Source organism: Myodes glareolus, chromosome 7 (assembly GCF_982192425.1).
Source record: "Myodes glareolus chromosome 7, mMyoGla1.1, whole genome shotgun sequence".
NCBI classification, from domain to species: domain Eukaryota; kingdom Metazoa; phylum Chordata; class Mammalia; order Rodentia; family Cricetidae; genus Myodes; species Myodes glareolus.
In genome coordinates this window covers 36,886,478-36,906,332 of record NC_142032.1, presented here as the reverse complement: position 1 = coordinate 36,906,332, position 19,855 = coordinate 36,886,478, and the positions used below count along the sequence as shown (strand labels likewise).

The 19,855-nt window shown below is 44.2% G+C and overlaps 1 protein-coding gene across 2 annotated transcripts in view; it reads left to right on the top strand.

Annotated features, from left to right (window-relative positions):
* The window catches only part of Dock8 (dedicator of cytokinesis 8), a 203,407-nt gene that overhangs the window by 147,022 nt on the left and 36,530 nt on the right, over positions 1-19,855 (top strand). For both annotated transcript variants that reach the window (XM_087908020.1, XM_087908022.1), the window contains 7 exons: positions 1,367-1,480; positions 5,449-5,604; positions 7,455-7,594; positions 14,801-14,970; positions 17,105-17,250; positions 18,674-18,856; positions 19,208-19,337. In XM_087908020.1, coding sequence (XP_087764146.1) covers positions 1,367-1,480; positions 5,449-5,604; positions 7,455-7,594; positions 14,801-14,970; positions 17,105-17,250; positions 18,674-18,856; positions 19,208-19,337 — 1,039 coding nt within the window. The remainder of the gene's footprint in view (positions 1-1,366; positions 1,481-5,448; positions 5,605-7,454; positions 7,595-14,800; positions 14,971-17,104; positions 17,251-18,673; positions 18,857-19,207; positions 19,338-19,855) is intronic.

Below are 19,855 nucleotides of genomic sequence, written 5' to 3'. Positions count from 1 at the left end.
AAAGAAGGGCGGAGTCAGAGAGAAGCCATGGATCCACCTCCTGAGACAGATACTGGGAACTTTAGCTGGTAAGCCACAGCAACATGGCGATATACAGAACAATAGAGATGGGTTAGTTTAGGATATGAGTTTCACCAGAAATACGCTTAAGCTATTGGCCAAACAGTATTTCAAATAATATGGTTTTCTGAGTGGTTATTTTGTGGCTGGGCAGCCAGGACAAACAAGTGATCCTTCCCCCAACAGGCTGTGGCTTATCAGGTAAAGTTCCCAGTGTCTGTCTCTGGAGGCTCCATGGCTTCTCTATGACCCTGGCCTCTTTCTCCCAGCATACAGCCTAGCTTTTCCCACCTAGTTCTGTTCTGCCCTTGCCATAGGCTCAAAGCAGTTCTTTATTCATTAACCAATAAAAGCAACACACAGACAGAAGGACCTCCCATACCTGCCACCTGTCCATTGTCTCCTGACCTCCTTAGCTCACACTTACCACCACCACACAGATAAACAAATGTAATCCAGACAGGGTCTCACTATGTAGCGCTGGCTGTCCTGGGACTCACTATGTAAAAATCTAAGTGTTATTTCTAAGAACACTGAGAAATAATAAATAAAACTGAAAAACAAAACAAAGAAATAGCCTGGACACAATTCTTGAAAGAATTCACCCTCCCAAGTGTGATCTGACATCTTTCAGGCTGAGAACCCTGCCTAATTGGAAATGAAAACATTCTTAAGCCTTTTTTATCCTGCTTGAATTTTATGTAATAGTCCTTGCAAATTAAGAATATTTCTTCAGGGGACTGAAGGAATGGCTCAGCAGTTATGAGTACTTGCTGGTCTTGCAGAGAAGACCCAGGTGTGGTCCCAAAAAAAACCAAGTGGTGGCTCACAGAATACTCATCTACATAAAATGAAATAAATAAATCTGAAAAATGTTTTAAATCTGTTGCTGTGAAGGCAGTTAATGTGATTCATGTTAGCTTGCACACTCTGCTCCCACCAAGGAAAAAAAATTAGCCAGGTAGCATGACAAATGTTAATATTCCCCGAGTTTAGGAAGCTGAGGCAAGAAGATCAGGAGTTCAAGGCCAGCCTGGGATAGATAGCAAGACTCCATGTTAGTAGGCCAGAACAATAAAAACTAAAATTTTATAGCCCAAAATAGGGTTGGTTATATACTTATAATTATACATGTATAAAACAAGACAAGTAGAAAAAAAATACATCTTTGTGTTCAGCGTCACCCAGAAAGGGTGATGGGCCAATTTAGTAGGATCTCCCTCTCCCAGTGTGCACACCAGGGACCTGGGAGGTCCTGTCCAGCATCAAACAGTATGATTTGTGTGCTTCTGTGCTCATTTTAAAGGAAAGCGAGCAGGCGGAAAAGATCAACATCAGCCTGGCTTTCTTCTTGTATGACCTTCTCTCGCTCATGGACAGGGGCTTCGTCTTCAACCTCATCAAACATTACTGCAACCAGGTGAGTGCCCCTCGGAGCTGCCAGTTCAGCCCCTTCTCCCCGTCACCAGTGGCGCTTTCTTCAGTGTGACCCCTACACATCTTGAACTTTCACCCGGTCTGTGCAGTGTGCAGGGCTCTTCAGCCACACTCAATCCCCTGGAGTCCAGGTGCAGGTGTGTGTACGAAAGCAGTCAACAGGTCGATGTCAGGAAACTGAGCGTTTCTTAGCCACATGATTTCTCCCAGTTAACATTCAAGAGAAATGGCGGGACTATGCGTTTAATCTTCGGCCAGAGCATTCAAGGTTTGGAACTGGGAAGTTGCTCTGTAGATAAAGTGACTGCTATGCAAGCGTGAGGACCTGAGTTCAAGACCCAGCACCTACCTAAAAACTGGCGATGGATACGTTTACTTCTGTGCTCCTGGAGACAGATTGGAAGTGGAGATAAACAGAGATAGGCAGATCCCAGGGGCTTGCTGGAAAACTATAGAAGAAAACAGCTGACATCTCATAGCCTGTGCATGCATGCACGCACACACACACACACGAAAGATAGATAAGGTTTCTTTTCACTTATTAGGATTATTAATTAAATTGTGGTTGTGGGCTTCTAATGTTAAAAAGCCACTGAACTCAGAGATTGAATTCCCAGGAGCATGAAGCACGTATTTTGTAATGCAGCACAGCCTATCAGCGTTAACTCTTCCCCAGAGGTGGTTGTTTTGAGACAGGATCTCACTACGTAGCACTGGCTATCCTGGAACTCTGTAGACCAGGCTGGCCTCAAACTCACAGAGATCAGCCTCCCTTTGTCTCCCAAGTGGGATTAAAGATGTGCACCCCCACACCCAGCTTTCTCCCCCAAATTGTTTTGAGTGCAATTCTTGGGTGTCCCCTTCAGAATGTTCTGGTAATAAGAATATAAACAGCAGTTATTGCTGCTACTTCTCTTCTTCCATATTTCTTTTCTTCACCATGTCTGCTGCTTTTCCCACAGCCCCCCACCACCGTCGCCCTCCCACGCTGGCATCACCACCATCATCACTCTCAATAGTAACGGCTTGAAAGCTCTGCTTCTATGGCTGTCCTTTCTTTGTTCGGAAAATGCAAGGGTTCTCCTCTGTGGAGCTTTGAGGGATATGACACCTTATCCAGGAGAGAAGTGTGTCCAGAAGAAACAGTGACACAGGATCTTTCCTGGGCTGGCCGCATGAATGGAAAAGCCCTTCCCAGTGAGACCCTCCAGAGACCTCCAGTGAGGGGCCACCCACCATCCAGGGGAATCAGAAACATCTAAAGAGTGGCCGGAGCTGAGGCTTGGTTGGGGGCTGGTGATAGGTGAGGTTGCTTCACAGCACAGTGGGGAGTCTGAGTCAGAGAACTGGAGAGGCTGTAGGTGCCTAAGGACCGCAAGTCTCTCCCTACCTTCCCAGTGGGCAGCAGCTGTGCAGTGGGAACCCAAGCATTCTGCAAAGTAGGTGCTGAGGGCTGGAATTCTGCTTGAGCTTGAGCTACTGCTGACAGTTTGGTTGAGAGCCTCGCCTTTAAAGCTGAGTCATCTCTGCAGCCCACTGAGATGCTCTTGAGAAAGAAATCCAGGAGGACGGCTATCACCATAAACCCATTGCTGTTACTCAGTTTCACACAGCAAGTGTGTGGCAACCGCACAGAGGTCTGTCAGGTTCTGGACTTGGCACTCCTAATGTGCTGAACTGTACAGTGAGCACTTGGCAGACACTGGTGGTGCCTACATAATTGGAAACTCTTAATAAATTGCTCATTAGTCCATCATAAATTCTGATTAAAACTATCAAGTGGCTAATTTTAATCCCAACATTCACAGAGGTAGAGGCATGCAGATCTCTGTGAGTTCAAGGCCAGCCTGGTCTATATAGAGAGTTTCAGGATAGCCAAGGCTACATAATGAAACTTTGTCTCAAAAAAAAAAAATTCTTCCCATCAAGTGATCACTTTTTAATTGGAAACTGTAAAGTGTATTATATTTAACAACAGTCTTAGCATTCTAGCAACATTATTAAATAATTTAGCTGCAATGCTTTTAAGTATTAAATTATGTATCAAACAGCTAATGTGCATTTGAGATTACAAATAAGACATGTTTTAAAGATACATTAATAATTTCTTAACTTGAAGATTTTTTATTTGAGGAGTTAAAATAGTTTGAATTTCTTTCTGTAAGTTTTCTCGTGGTTTTCTACTACATAAATGCATTATTTTATAATTAAAAATAAAAATTATTTTAATGATATCAGAAATTTATTTTAAAATTGATGGATAAATTAATATTTGTATTAAGAAATTATTTGACCCACAATACTTTTTATGTTTGGTCAGGGTATTTTTTTTCAAATATCTGAAAGTTGAAGAATTTCTGTCCTAACTAAAGAAAATGATCTGTTTTCAAACTTTTTGGGGGAGTCTACTCATAAACTTCCATGCCCTAAAAATTTGAAGATTAATCTAAACTGACAACTTTTAGCATGGTCAAGAAAAGATAGCCCTGCTGAGAGATAGTGGCGCACACCTTCAATCCTAGCATTTGGGAAGCTGAAGCAGGTGGATCTCTGTGAGTGCAATGCCAGCCTACTCTACAAAACAAGCTCCAGAATGGTTATATAAAGAAACCCTGTCTTGAAAATGGAAAAAAAGAAAGATAACTGATTTTAATGAGTCCATTATGGAGATTTTGGTAATGAATGTATATCATAAGCATTGATGATTTAAAAATTCTTTCAATAAAATAGGAAATGCTCACTGTCTAAATCCACATGGGGCATGGGAGATCAACGTTGACATATTTGTCAACACACTTTCATAAAAGTAAATTCTAAATTACTAAGATTTGTTTCATTTTATTCTGTTATTCTTTATTCTAATACTTTTTCAAATCATTAGTGGGAATTATATTTTGCATATTAGAAATTCCCTTAAGTGTTCAAAAAACTATTTGAGGCTTATTTTCAAATGATTAAATGTGTAAAAATTCAAGATGGGTGTGTACTGGTTTGGCAGATGCATGTTAGTTCTAAGGAAGGATGCATACACTTAAAGAGCCGACACACAGAGATGGTCCCTGGCTTATTTACATAACACCCCTTTCCCAGCCGAACTTCATCAATTCCCGAGTTTCCCAAAGGATGCCCTAGGTAAGAAGAAAATCCTAAGGAGGCACCCATATCTTCCACCCACAGCTGCCTGCACCTGTGGCCGTTCCCACCAGAGTAAAGAACACTGAATTCTTCAGCCCACCAGGCTCCAGGCCACTGTGTGCATATCAAATGCAGGTTCATCTGCTTTCAAAGCTTTAAGATGGGTGTGGGGAAAGGTGACCCCAGAACAACAGGGCCCGGATAGCTGTGCAGAATGGACCATTTTCCTTTCGAAATGGAACTAAAGCCATCCACAGCACACAGCCACCTGCCCTGCCCAAGCCTTCTTCAACTGTTACTTGGTCACGTTTTAGTTTCGCCTCTGCGACACAGCAGAGTTGTTGGAAGATGTGTTCCGTGGCTGTGCTGAAGACACACAGATCTCGGGAGATGTGTTCCGTGGCTGTGCTGAAGACACACAGATCTCGGGAGATGTGTTCCGTGGCTGTGCTGAAGACACACAGATCTCGGGAGATGTGTTCCGTGGCTGTGCTGAAGACACACAGATCTCGGGAGATGTGTTCCGTGGCTGTGCTGAAGACACACAGATCTCAAGCTTATTTTCTACATGGGTTTGCCATGGCGTTGATTAGACTCTGTGAGGCTGGGACAAGAGTTCTCATTTGGGGCTGTTGTTCAGAAGAGTAGTAAATGAAAGCTGGCTGGGCTCCCAGAATGGCGTCTGTTGCTCTGTCCGATTAACCTTCACTCAAATCGATGTCTTACAGTACAGAGAACGAATACGTTAGTGTCTGTTAAACTCAGCTCTGGTTATCCTAGACTAAGCGTTTCTTTCCTCTGTGCATTTCCTTCCAGCTGTCAGCCAAGCTTAATACCCTTCCAACGCTCATTTCCATGCGACTGGAGTTCCTGAGGATCCTCTGTAGCCATGAACATTACCTCAACCTGAACCTCCTTTTCATGAATACAGATACTGCCCCGGCATCTCCCTGTCCTTCCATATCCTCCCAGGTAATCCACCGCCTGAAGGCCAGAGTCAAGCTAGTTTGTTAATTAGCTTATTAATTAGTTCAATCATGCATCTCCTATAAATGTTGGTCTTATTACTTAGAGGAAAAAATTAAGCTATTTAAACCAGATCAATTGATCTAGCAATGGGCGATAGGCTACCCTGAAGCTGTGGCATCGGAACTGATGACTTACAAATCACGTAGTTTGACTCAGGGGTCCCTAATGAGGCTGACAGTATAGAAAGGAATCTGAAGCCTAGAGATCAAGAAAACTTACAAGTCTCAGGTCCTTTTTTGTCGGCATTAACCGAGTATTATTAGATTTCTTATGTAAATGCAGGTTTACTATATTTGCAAGTACAGGGTTCCAAGTCAAGTGAGTTTTGTAAACTCGTCAACCTCATTTTTTTTTTTTTGTCAAAGGCCCTAGGAGGAGGTCCTGGAGGGGGAGGGGTATGAGAAGTAATGATTCCCAACATAATTTGACTGTGGCAATGACCTCACCCCACCCCTCCTCCACAGGCTTCTCAAGGAATTAGTGTCCTCTAGAAAACCCATAAGGAAATGTTATTTTACAATCATGTTCTATATGTGGGAAACAAGTCAGGTATTTGTTAAGTATTTTCTTGCCAACAAACCTCTCCGCCGATGTAAATAATCCCAATCAGACCAAATCAAACCAAACTAAAAGATATCCAGGATTAATGGGATGCCTGCGCTCTCTGGTGGTCCTGGGAAACATGGAGGGGGGGGCGAAGCTGAAAGGATCACCAGAGAGAGAAAGGGGAGACCACATGTGTTTATTCTCTGGGGGGCAGTTTAAATAGCCTGTGGGGGTGGTCTTGACCTTCCCTGGGTAGGGGTCACCATTTGGCGGGCTTTCTCGGAGGTGAAAGGTTTGGACTGAGGCAACTCCCAGGGGAGGGAGCTTGGAATGGAGTTTTCTGCCCAGCATTCCAAAAATGGATGCCAGGGGCTGGTATGGAGCCCCCGACTAAATAATACTCAGAGCAACAGGCAAGATATCCCAGGATAGCATTAGATTCTATTCTGGTATATATCCTTGATTTTTAATAATAGTAATATTAATAGTAGAAATAGTAGTAGTAAAATAGGAAGAAGTCAGTTTAGCTATCTGTTCCAGATGGCGTACTCAAAGTTAGCTACATGACCATTATAATGTGATCCAGGACACACATGACTTACAAGGACCAGTTCCATTATGTATCTGCTGGAGTTTGTTCAGTGGGACGAGTCCTAAGACTCCCCGTGCTAACCTTGCCCTGGGTCCTCTCCCTATATTCCTCTCCTGGCTACCCCAAGGGATTGACAGGCCCCTACCCAGCAAAGTGCAAGGACTTACAGAAACACTCATTTCTCCTGCCCTTGGTGAAGGATGCCCCTGGGGTAGGAACACAGGGCAGGAATGGCCTAAGGACTGCCAGCAGCATTCAGACAGTGTGCTCAGGCAGCCTTTTGGAAAGGGTGCTGGGGAAACAGGCCCTGGCGTGGGTCTGGGTACAGTCCTTGTTTCTCTGTCTACATTGTCTTGGGCTGCTTGTTCATCTGCAACTTTTGATGTCAGGTGAGCACGGAGAGTATTAGCTGGTTTTCTTTTCTTTTTTTTCCTCTCGTTTGGCTGTTCTGAGAACCCAGCAACGTTAGGCACATGCTCTCCTGTTGCGCTCTACCCCTAGCCTGGTTTCTCAATAGGCCCTGCATGATCTGCTCTTAAATTTATGTTGACCAGTCAGTGCATGCAGTAGCTGGCCGGAACTCTGTAAATGCAAGCCAGGGCTGTTTTGATTCCAGTTCTTGTTGCTCATCGAGCTTCTGTTTACATATCTGCAGAACTCAAGCTCCTGCTCCAGTTTCCAGGACCAAAAGATTGCCAGCATGTTTGACCTGACCCAGGAGTACCGCCAGCAGCACTTTCTCACGGGGCTCCTCTTCACAGAACTGGCTGTCGCCCTGGATGCTGAAGGTGACGGGTAAGTGTCCGACTCCTAAAGTGGAACGTGAAGGGAAGAAATACTAACAATGTCTTCAGTTCTGTTGCAAGGAGAAGGGCCCGCTTGTTTGTCGAGGCTGCCCAGCTAGCTTAGCCTTGAAATAACCACACAGAAATTGTATTAATTAAATCACTGCTTGGCCCAATAGTTCTAGCCTCCTATTGGCTAGCTCTCACATCTTGATTTAACCCATTTCTATTCATCTATATATCGCCACGTGTCAGTGGCTTACCGGGAAAGATTCTAACTGGCGGGTCTGTCTCAGGCGGGAGATCCATGGCTTCTCTGTGTCTCTACTTTCTTCCTCCCAGCATTCAGTTCTGTCTTCTCCACCTACCTAAGTTCCGCCTATCAAGTAGGCCAAGGCAGTTTCTTTATTCATTAACCAATGAAAGCAACACACAAACAGAAGGACTCCTACACCACAGTTCACCTTCTTAGGTATATAACAAGACCCCAGAACTCACCACCTGCTAGTTCCAAGGATAAGCACTCCTGTCTTGATGATACCCATGGAGTATAGTAGGGCAAGGGGATTATAAGACCCATGAAATGACCTTGTTTTTACTGTGCTGGGAATTGAGCCCAGAGCCTCACACACAGTAGGTGTGCACTCTACCACTGAGACTCATCCCTAGCCCCAAAATGACTTTTTTGGGGGGCAGTGGGGAGGATGGGTTTGAGACAGGGTTTCTCAGTGTAGCCCTTGCTGCCCTGGGACTTCCTTTGTAGACCAAGCTGACCTCAAACTCAGAGGTCCACCTCCCTCTGCCTCCAGAATGCTAGGAATAAAGGGATGCACCACCAAGCCCACCTCAGAATGGTTTCTTAAAGTCCCCTATTTGAGCAGAGTTTGCAGCGAATGCTCTGTTACTGAATTCCCTAGGGAAAAACCATTTTGCAAGAGGGTTGCTGAGGTGAACCCAAGGCTTTGCCCAGGCTCAGCATGAGCTACACCCCCAGCCCTAACAAGGCCACTTTTGACAAGGTGAGCACACCGAGAGGAAATACCAAGATGCCACTTCCCAAAGCTGACAAAGGAAGTGACAGCCAATAAGAAAGCAGCTGGCCTGTGTCTATATGACAGCCCTGTGAACAAGCCTTGCCAGGTCAAGAGAGCCGCTGTAGGGCTGTTCTCGTAGATCCTCTCACTGTGTGTGTACCTTACTTGTTGGCTGACAGCTCACAGCCCCTCCATAGTCTTTCTAACTGAATTCCACTTTTCCTGGTAGAATTTTCTTTCCTATAACTAATATTTTCTCAGCAACAAAAAACACCCTTAGGTAGTTGCTGATAAGGTCCTGAGAGAAGAAAGTTTTAAAACAGGAGAAATCACCCGTCTTTATTTTCTTAATTGCTTCTTAATAAGTACCATGGCTTTGGGTGATGCCCGGAAGTATCTTTTGTGTTCACCTTAGCAGTGGTCTTTGATTTTCTATTTTTGTTCCACTTGGAAACAGTCCCAACATCTGTTTCTGGTCCTTGTAAAATTGTTGCTGGCGTATTACTGGCAATAAGGGAGTGTTTGCTCAGAGATGGTGTAATTAGGTCTAATCAGGTAGATGCCGTCTGCAAACACATCCAGAGAGGAGCTAATTAGCAGCATCAGTGTTTTGGGCAGCACGGCCATCCCTTAGTTACTTTACTAGAAAGCCGTCGGAAATACTGTCAGGACTGCAGTATGTGGGCTAAACCTTGGAAAACCGACATCCATTAGCACAGCTCCCAGTAATCAGTGTGTCCTTCTGCTGTCTAGGCAGTTAGAAGACTCACCCACATCTGTCTCAGCTGTAGTGGAGCAAGGGCTTCTGGGCAGCAACTCTATCCCCATGTAAGCAGACACAGCCGTCCCAGAAACTCGGGTTTGTCCATAAATGTCCGAGGTTCAGTAAATCCAGTGGATTTGGAGGAAATGGCCTCTTATCTTTGTGAGACTTTGCTCAGTCTCATTCCCGCCTCTGGAAAACTCACACTTGCCTGCTCATGGAAGACATGAGCTTTCTCCTTAAGACCAGGAACTAATTAAACCTTCCGTGTCTGTCACTGCTGTCCAGCCTCAGACTAGGCGTTCTGCCTAGGACAAAAGACAACTGAAATGAAAGACTGGAGATTCACATTGGAAAGAAGTAAGACATCTCCACTCTCATACACAGGATGGTGTTGTTTATAGAGAATTTTAAGTCATTAATTCAAAAAACTCTTTGGAGTTATCACGATGGTTGCTGGGTTCAAGATCAATATAAAAATCAATTGTATGTATGTATATTTGTAATGAACAGTCTGAAAAAGGAATTAAGAGAACAGTGCTATTTAAACCCCCCAAAAGAATCGAGTACTCAAGAACAGATGCAGCAAAAGCAGTATGAGGTTTGTGCACTGGAAACATCAGAACAGTGATGCCGGAAAGAGAGCTACATGCTATCCATCCCGTGTCCACGGTCAGAGCATACAATACTGCTAGGGTGGCACTATGCCATAAACTGACCTGTGAATTTGATGTGGTGCCTCTCAAAATTCCGGCTGACTTCACTGCAGAAATTAAAGTGTTCCTAAAATGAGTCTTGAAATTCAAGTAAACCCGTAGAGCCCAAACAGGTTTTTTTTTTCAAAGTTTATTAAATTATGAAAGTTTCCATTTCCGCCCCTCCTCCCAACACCCTCCCACTCCCCCACTCCCCCTCCTCCTCCCTCTCCATCCCTAAGAGCAGTCAGGGCTTCCAGCCCTGTGGGAAGTTCAAGTTCCTCCCGCCTCCCTCCAGGTCCAGGAAGGTGAGTATCCAAACAGACTGGATCCCCAAAATCCAGTATATGCAGAGGAAACAAGTCCCAGAGTCATTGTCAATGGCTTTTCAGAAAGGCTCCAGGCCAGCCACATTCAGAGAATCCGGCCACATTCAGAGAATCTAGTTGGATCACGTGCTCGTTCAGTCCCAGTCCAACTGGCCTTGGTGAACTCTCATTAGATCAGTCCCCTTGTATCAGTGGGTGATCGCACTCCTCGCGGTCCTGAGTTTTTTTTTTTTCATGTTCTTCCTCCTTCTGCTCCTCATTTGGACCATGGGGGGCTCAGTCCGGTGCTCCAATGTGGGTCTCCGTCTGTATCGCCATCCATCGTCGGATGAAGGATCTATGGTGATAAGCAAAATCTTCATCAGTATGGTTATAGGCCAAGGCCGGTTCAGGCACCCTCTCCTCTGTCCAGAGAACAATCTGGGGATCTCTCCTTGGACCTGGGATCCCATTTATAATCAAGTCTCTTGTAAACCCTAAAATGACTCCCTTAGTTGAGATATATTCTTCCCTGATCCCATATCCATCCTTCCTCCCTCCCCCCATTTCAGTCCCCCGAGTTTTCCCCATTCCTCCCCTACTCCCTTCTCTCTAACCCTCTCCCCTTCCAACAACCCTCCCACCCCCCCCCCCCATGCACCCGAGGTTACCTGGGACTCTTGTCTATTTCCAATCTCCAGGAGGATAAGTACATTGACAAACCCCTAGCCAAACTAATCAAACGGCAGAGAGAGAACACTCAAATTAATAAGATCAGAAATGAAAAGGGGGACATAACAACAGACATAGAGGAAATTCAGAGAATCATTAGATCTTACTACGAAACTTTATATGCCACAAAGTTGGAAAATGTACGAGAAATGGATTGGTTTTTAGATAAATACCATTTACCAAACTTAAATCAAGACCAGGTGAACAATCTAAATAGACCTGTTAGTCGCGAAGAATTAGAAGCGGTTATCAAAAACCTCCTGACCAAAAAAAGCCCAGGGCCAGATGGTTTCAATGCAGAATTCTACCAGAACTTTCAAGAAGAGCTGATACCTATACTCCTTAAGGTATTTCACAATATAGAAACAGAAGAGTCATTGCCAAACTCTTTTTATGAAGCTACAGTTACCCTGATACCAAAACCACATAAAGATACAACCAAGAAAGAGAACTACAGGCCAATCTCACTCATGAACATCGACGCAAAAATTCTCAACAAAATCCTGGCAAACCGATTCCAAGAACACATTAGAAAAATTATCCATTATGATCAAGTAGGCTTCATTCCAGAGATGCAGGGCTGGTTCAACATACGCAAATCTATCAATGTAATCCATCATATAAATAAACTGAAAGAAAAAAAACCATATGATCATCTCATTAGATGCTGAAAAAGCATTTGACAAAATCCAACATCCCTTTATGATAAAGGTGTTGGAGAGATTGGGGATACAAGGATCATACCTAAATATAATAAAAGCTATTTACAGCAAGCCGACAGCTAACATCAAACTGAATGGAGAGAAACTCAAAGCCATTCCATTGAAATCAGGAACAAGACAAGGCTGTCCACTCTCCCCATACCTCTTCAATATAGTGCTAGAAGTTCTAGCAATAGCAATACGACAACATAAGGGGATCAAGGGGATTCGAATTGGAAAGGAAGAAGTTAAACTCTCATTATTTGCAGACGATATGATAGTATACATGAGCGACCCCAAAAACTCTACCAAAGAACTCCTACAGCTGATAAACACCTTTAGTAATGTGGCAGGATACAAGATCAACTCCAAAAAATCAGTTGCCCTCCTATACACAAAGGATAAAGAAGCAGGGAGGGAAATCAGAGAAACTTCACCTTTCACGATAGCCACAAATAGCATAAAATATCTTGGGATAACTCTGACCAAGGAAGTGAAAGACCTATTTGACAAGAACTTTAAGTCTTTGAAGAAAGAAATTGAGGAGGATACCAGAAAATGGAAAGATCTCCCTTGCTCTTGAATTGGGAGGATCAACATAGTAAAAATGGCAATTCTACCAAGAGCAATCTATAGATTCAATGCAATCCCCATCAAAATCCCATCAAACTTCTTCACAGGCCTTGAGAGAATAATAATTAATTTTATATGGAAAAACAAAAAACCCAGGATAGCCAAAACAATCTTATATAATAACGGAACGTCTGGAGGTATAACCATCCCTGACTTCAAACTCTATTACACAGCTACAATATTGAAAACAGCTTGGTACTGGCATAAGAACAGAGAAGTTGACCTATGGAATCGAATAGAAGACCCAGATATTAACCCAGTTTTTTTTAAAAAAAAAATACAATTGGAAGATTCACATTCCTGATTTTAAAATCCACTACAAAGCAAAATTACTTGACTTCTTGGTTCTAAAACACAAACAGACATATTCGTCAGTACAACCAGATTAAGAATCCAGAAGTAAATCTTAACATTTATCATCAGTTGAGTTTTGTCCAGTGTGCCTCAAAACAATTCAGTGAGGGAGGAATAGTTCAGCAAATGCTTCTTGATATTCACATGCAAAAGCGTGGAGACGAACCCTCCTTCTGACTGTAGGCAAACATTAACTAAACCTCCGGCCTAAGGCGGGAGACCTAAAGCTGTGGTGTAGACAGATCAGGGAAAACCAGAGTCATCGTCTTCAGACACTGAAACCAGCCAAAGGCATTTCAGCTCTGAAAATAAAAGTCTGAGCAACAACAGAAGAAAACAGAATTGGATTTCCCTTATGAGAAAATTAAGAGTCCAGGCATGGTAGTGAACACCTTTAATCTCAGCACTTGGAGGCAGAGGCCGGAGGAGCTCAGTGAGGCCAACCTGGTTCACACAGAGAGTTCCAAGTCAGCCAGGACAATATAGTGACTATCCCAAAACAAAAATTAAATAGGAAAATTAGAAGATAATCCACAGATCCACAGAAAGGATGGAAATTTTTACAAGCCACAGATCTAATGAAGAATTTATATCATATATATGTTAATTTCAGACCTCAGAAATAAAAGGAAAGTTAAATCTTTTTTCTGTTTTGTTTGCTTGCTTGTTTTTGTTTGTTGAAACATAGTCTCATTATGTAACGCAGGCTAGCCTCACACCCATGATCCTATTGCCTCAATTTCCAAACGCTATGCTCCCCTAGCTATACTAAAATTTTTATTTGTTTTTTGCGACAGGGTCTCTCTGTATAGCCCTAGCTGTCCTGGAACTCACTATGTAGACTAGACTGACCTCAGACTCACAGAGATCTGCCTGCCTCTGCCTCTGCCTCTGCCTCCTGAATACTGGAATTAAAGCCGTTTGCCACCATGAGCAAAAGGTTGATATAGACATTTTCCAAAGAAGGTATGATCATAGATTATGAAACGATGTTGATGCCAGTACCTCATTAAAACTGAGATTACATACCACATCCTGAGTACTAGGATGGTTGTGTTGAAAAGACAGAGAGGCAGAGGTGTGGCTAGAGCACTTGCCTAGCATTCGCTAGGACCTAAGTTTAATCCTCAGCATTAGAGAGCGAGGGGGGAGCCAGGCCATGGTGGCTCACACCTTTAGTCCCAGCACTCAGGAAGCAGAGGCAGGTAGATCTCTGAGTTCAAGGCCAGCCTGACCTACAGAGCAAGTTCCAGGATAGCCAGGGTTATACAGAGAAACCTTGTCTCGAAAAAACAAAATGAAACAAGACCAGAGAGAGTGAAAGATGATGATGATGATGATGATGAAGTAGAAGGAGGAGGAGGAAGAAGAGGACGAGGAAGAAGAAGAAGAGGAAGAGGAAGAAGAAGAAAAGAAGAAGAAGAAGAAGAAGAAGAAGAAGAAGAAGAAGAAGAAGAAGAAGAAGAAGAAGAAGAAGAAGAAGAAGAAAAGAAGAAGGAGGAGGAGGAGGAGGAGAAGGAGAAAAGACAGATACAGATAATAGAGCATTCAGACACAGCTGGCGGGAATGTAACCGGGTGAAGAAATCACTAAAGGTCAAGATGGAGTTCTGACTCCAGTGGTTTAACTGAGGGGCACACCAGAGGGATGCATACTTACACCCACACAAAAACCAGGAGCACTCATCACTCATGATAGTCCCAAAGTATTAGCAACTCAAACGTTCATCAACTGCTGAGGGGATGATGAGATTGTGCTCTATGCACAGCAGAATGTCACTCGGTATCCGAAAGGAACAGAGTACTCATGATACGGTGAACTTGAAAACAGAAGGTTAAATAGACCAGGATGGTAGCACAGGCAGCCTCTCTTCTACCATGTTTTGCATGCTTTTCACACCGTCTTCGAATTGTTCAGGATCATGTGGGGCACCCTCTGGCTTACGGGCACAGAGCCTCCCTCACCATAGCCTGGTTTCTCGCTGTTGTGTCAACAGAATCAGCAGAGTACAGAGAAAAGCTGTGAGTGCCATCCACAGCCTCCTGAGTTCTCACGACCTGGATCCACGGTGTCTCAAACCAGAAGTCAAAGTCAAAATCGCCGCCCTATACTTGCCCTTGGTCGGCATCATTCTGGACTCTTTGCCACAGCTCTATGACTTCACAGGTAAGGACCTTCTGTCTTCTGTCTGAGGTTAACGAGGCCTCTGCCATATGTCCCCCACACAGAAAACAAGAGCTATCTCATCAGCTCTAGCGTGGATAACTTGTGTGGGCGACACTTCACAGCATTGGTCACTAAAACTTTCATTCATTGACCTACTGGTTTCTGGTGGATTCCGTTAACTGCTCAGTGAAGGATGGAATAGAAGAGCACTTGGTACTCTCTTCTGGGGTCGCTGCTCTGTTCAAATAAACACGTTCGTTTTCTTTCACGGTGCATACAAAGTAGTTATTGGAACCAAAAGACTTTTTGCTTTATGCCAATCCACTGACACATAAATCGTGGAGTCTTTTAATATTAGGAAATTATGCCACAGCAAAAAAAAAAAAAAAAAAAAAAAAGTTTGCTTTTGGCAGCAAGAGGTCAATTCTGAGGTCGGTGTCTTTTAGTTAACGACAAGAAGACAGCATAAAATTTTTCAAAATTTCCCACTTCCTGGATTTATGTTCCTGTTCCAGTGTGGGCTGGAGAATATAGGTGGGAGAACACTATTCTGGTCATTTCAGAATAGCTTCTGCTCTGTGACTTTGTAGAGGTTACCATGCTGGGGTTTTGCAGATCAATGATCTAGAGTCTGGAGAATGCCTGCCTGAGCCCAGCGATCCTTACAAGGCATCGCCACTGAGTCTCAGAGAGCCACCTGAGTTTCCCACGTCCTCCAATTATAGTGGCATGTTGACTAAGTCATCTGTAAAATCAGCACAATAACAATTATTTAGTTTATAAAATAATGAGACTGGGGTTGTGGATATAGCTTAGTCAGTAAAGAGCTCGCCATTCAAGCACAAGAATCTCTGTTCAATTCCCAGAACTCCCCTAAAAAATTCTGACATGGTGGTGTACACTTGTAATCCCATCACTGGGAAGGTGAGACAGGAAAATTCCTGGAGCCCTCCAGTCAGCCAGGTGGGGGAGGGGAGTGGCTGAGGAACAAAACAAGATCTTCTTCTTGCCTCCAGATGCACATGCATATATATGTGCGCACGTGCACACACACACATTCTCACATTCATATGCACACAAATACACACGGTGAGGACAATGATCTAGAACCTTTAATTCATGCAAATTGTAAAGCGAAAAGCAAGCATTCCTATGGAAGTAGTTATTTCTCTTCGTTATTAAAAACAATTCCTCATGTAAATTACCAGGGGGAAAGCTCAGCAGTTAAGAGCACTTGCTGCTCTTGCAGAGGATCTGGGTTTGGTTCCCAAGACCTCACAACTGCCTGTAGCTCCAGTTCCAGAGTATCTGAGACCCTCTTCTGACTTTCCCAAGCCCATGAAGTACACATACATACACAAAGGTACTAACATATACATATAAAATAAAAATGAATTTATTTTAAAGATACAGCCCATGGGGCTGGAAACATGGCTCAGTACTTATGAGCACTGGCTGCTCTTCCAGAGGACCCAGCATCAATTCCTAGCACCTACGGGGCAGCTCACGACTGTCTGTGACTCCAGATTTAGTTCTGATGACCTGTTGTAGCCTCTGGGGTCATCAGTCATGAAAGTGATACACAGACATACATGTAGCAAAATTATAAAAATAATAAAATAAAAATGTTAAAGATACATCTAAATTCAAATTTGAGCTGCATCTGTTACCATAGGTGACCTCTGACAAATCTGGCTTTTCTGTAAAGACAGATATGCTTAGACTTTTGAAACAATCTTAGTGTATGATTATATATACACTAGCATATAATATAATATAATATAGCATAATAATAGCATATTATTCTACAAAGTACTTATTCTGTAATTAGAGGTTCCATCTTATTGGATCATTATTTGATTTAAACAGTATTACTTTAAATACAGAACAGAACACAAAGAAGTATTATAAAACTTTGAAAACTTCTATTTCTAACATCTGAAAAATTAGTGTGTAACCAGCACTCCATTTGTTTTAAGCCTGTCTGCTTTTTCCCTAGGCAAATAATGGTAAACACCAGGTTTTGAATTACTTGCTGACTTCATTAACTAAGACGCTTCTGTCACTTATTGGGTTGAAGACCAGGAAGTGTGGTCTTTGGCTTGCTGTCACCCATGGTGATGTTTAATTGCAGTTGCAGATGCTCGCAGTGGGAAAAGCCGCGCCAGTGGCTCCTATGAAGAACAAGATGTGGCCAATGGAATCAACCAGAATGTGGCCCTGGCCATAGCAGGGAATCATTTTAACTTGAAGACAAGCGGAGCAATGCTGTCTTCCTTGGTATGTTGGTACACATTACTTAAGATCGTTTCTTGTTGGTATGTCCTACTCCTGACTTCTGATAGAACCCAGCTAAGGGCAGAGAGGGTGTCTGCCTCCCCGCTGTGCTACAGGAATCAGAGGCTGACAGCCAGCCAAGAAGCATGCTGCTCAGACAGCCGTGGCAACAGCAAGAGATGCACACATCACCTTTAGCCAGTCCCAGTGTTCCAGGTGCAGAAAACTATCAGAGACGGGTACTTGGGGACTCTGAACCATTACAGAGATCCCACCAAAGCGTCCTTCCATTGAAGTTAGGCTGGGCTTACTCCGTGTGTTTATTAGTCTTAATATTTGCCTCTGGTAAATGACCGAAGCGACCAGAGTTTCCAAAGCAAAAGCGCTCAGCTTTCCTAGGTCCCCAGAGGGCTCTTTGTGGGACATCCCCTCTGCTGCACTTGAGGGACTCTTACGTTTGTTGATGCGCTCCATCTCTTGTCGAGACAACACGGCATCCTCTAGCTCAGTGCCATTCCTGGTCTGTTTTTGCTCGACTTGAGTGTTTGATTTTATGATCCTAGGGATGCGCCTAGGGCAACCTAGGCTTTGCAAGAGCGAGGCAGTCAATCTCATTCCGCATTTCAACAAAAGATCTGACTCCGCAGGAAGCCTACTCGGCTTTCTTGAGTGAGGCAGGGCCTTGACACAACTATTCCTTACTAAATGGATATTTTTTTCCCTTTCCTCCCAGCACTTAGCAGCCTTAGTCTCTTCCACCCTTGCCTAGGAGATTTTGGGAATCAGGGAGACAGGACACGTGGGACTAGGCATCACTAATCTTACAATTCAACAGTGTCCCTTAATGTTTACACTCTATATTTGAATAATCCTCCTTACCAAAGCTACCTGCGCAGGGCAGTATGTACCTTTTATATTAATTGCCTGTAAGGAGTATAGAAACCCACCCACCCTTGGGTGAATTTTGGTGTAGACGGCTGCACAAACATATGCGTTTGATCCCTGTGTGAAGCAGCGCATGACCTTGATTTGAAGCAGAACTTTTGGATTATTCATCATTTCTAGTTAGGCTAGTTCTCCTGTGTAAGCCCAACCCTCCGCTGGCCATCTTGAAGAAGTTCTTGGATATCTTAGCAGCAAGAATGCTCCATGGCATCACTGGTATTGAGGAACATGGTCAGGGTCCGGGACAGACCACCAGACTGTGCTTAGTTCAGTGTTTCGTAGCTTAACCCAGACTGCCAGGGTAAAGCCTTTGCCGAGCACACGTTCCCTTGCCTTGGGAAGACGGGGCTGCAGAGAGTAGATGCCCAGCCAGGGAAGAAGTGGATACAGTGTTCTGAGAGGTTCTCATCTCTTACAGTTTTGTCTTTTTCTGTTGCTTGACTTCCTCTCACACCTTCCCCCACCGTTTGCCTCCCTCTAGCCCTATAAGCAATACAACATGCTGAATGCAGACACTACCCGCCACCTCATGGTTTGCTTCCTGTGGATCATGAAGAATGCCGATCAGGGCCTCATCAGGAGGTGGATTGCTGACCTGCCTTCCATGCAGCTCAACAGGATTTTAGACCTGCTGTTCATCTGTGTCTCCTGCTTTGAGTACAAGGTAGGTGTGGGGTGTCTTCAGGGGTGGGGTGTCTTTGACGTTTCCTTCAGTCCTGTCTTGTTACTCTTCCCTTTGAGCAGTGACAGCATTGTTCATTCTTTATGCTTCTGCATTCCAGCCCCTAGCTTGTTTGCATTTGCTGGTGTGACCATTCCACATGGAAGGAATGGCTGCCTATCGCAGTGGGCCCATTCCTGCTAATAAAGTTTCATCCGTAGGAGCTTCCAGAAAAGTGTGTGTGTAGTATACATCAAAACTCCCCACTGTGACCCTGAAGTGTTCTCTTCTGACAAATCTCTCCATCTCCAGAGACACCCCTAAACTGAAATGTTCCTACCTCTGTCCCTCCAGGGAAAGCAGAGCTCAGACAAAGTCAGTACCCAAGTCCTGCAGAAGTCTCGGGATGTCAAGGCCAAGCTGGAAGAGGCCCTTCTGCGTGGGGAAGGAGCCCGCGGGGAGATGATGCGCCGTCGCACTCCAGGTGTGGGGGCGGCCTCCCCGCTTGTTAGACAGCTCTGCACTCCTTATGGGAAGGAAGGTCCTGGTTCTGGATCCTGTGCTTGGCTTGTAAAAGGCTTGTTCTCTGCCTCTGAGGGCAGGGATAACCCTGAAAGTCCCCAAAGGCCATGTTTTATTGAGGTTTAAGAACCAGTAAAGGCCACGTCCAAGAAAGTGATTGAAGGAGGAGGGAGACACTGTCTCACTTGTGCTTAGGCCCCGGAAGGAGACTGGTCAATAAACTGGAGGGATCTGAGGCCCAAGGTCATAGCCCTGAATCATTTGATATGTTACTGGGGCAGAGCAGTCTCCCCCAAACAATGCCAGCATGCCACCATCCTAGGGACCCTGTGATCCAAACACCTGAGCTCATCACAGTAAGACATTCAGATGCCATGTGTTCCCAGAGAAACAGCAACAGGAGGGCACTCAGCACCTTCGCTGGACTCCTGCTCTTCTTTCCAACAAGTCGGGTTGGGGGCGGGGGAGGGGGCTCATGGA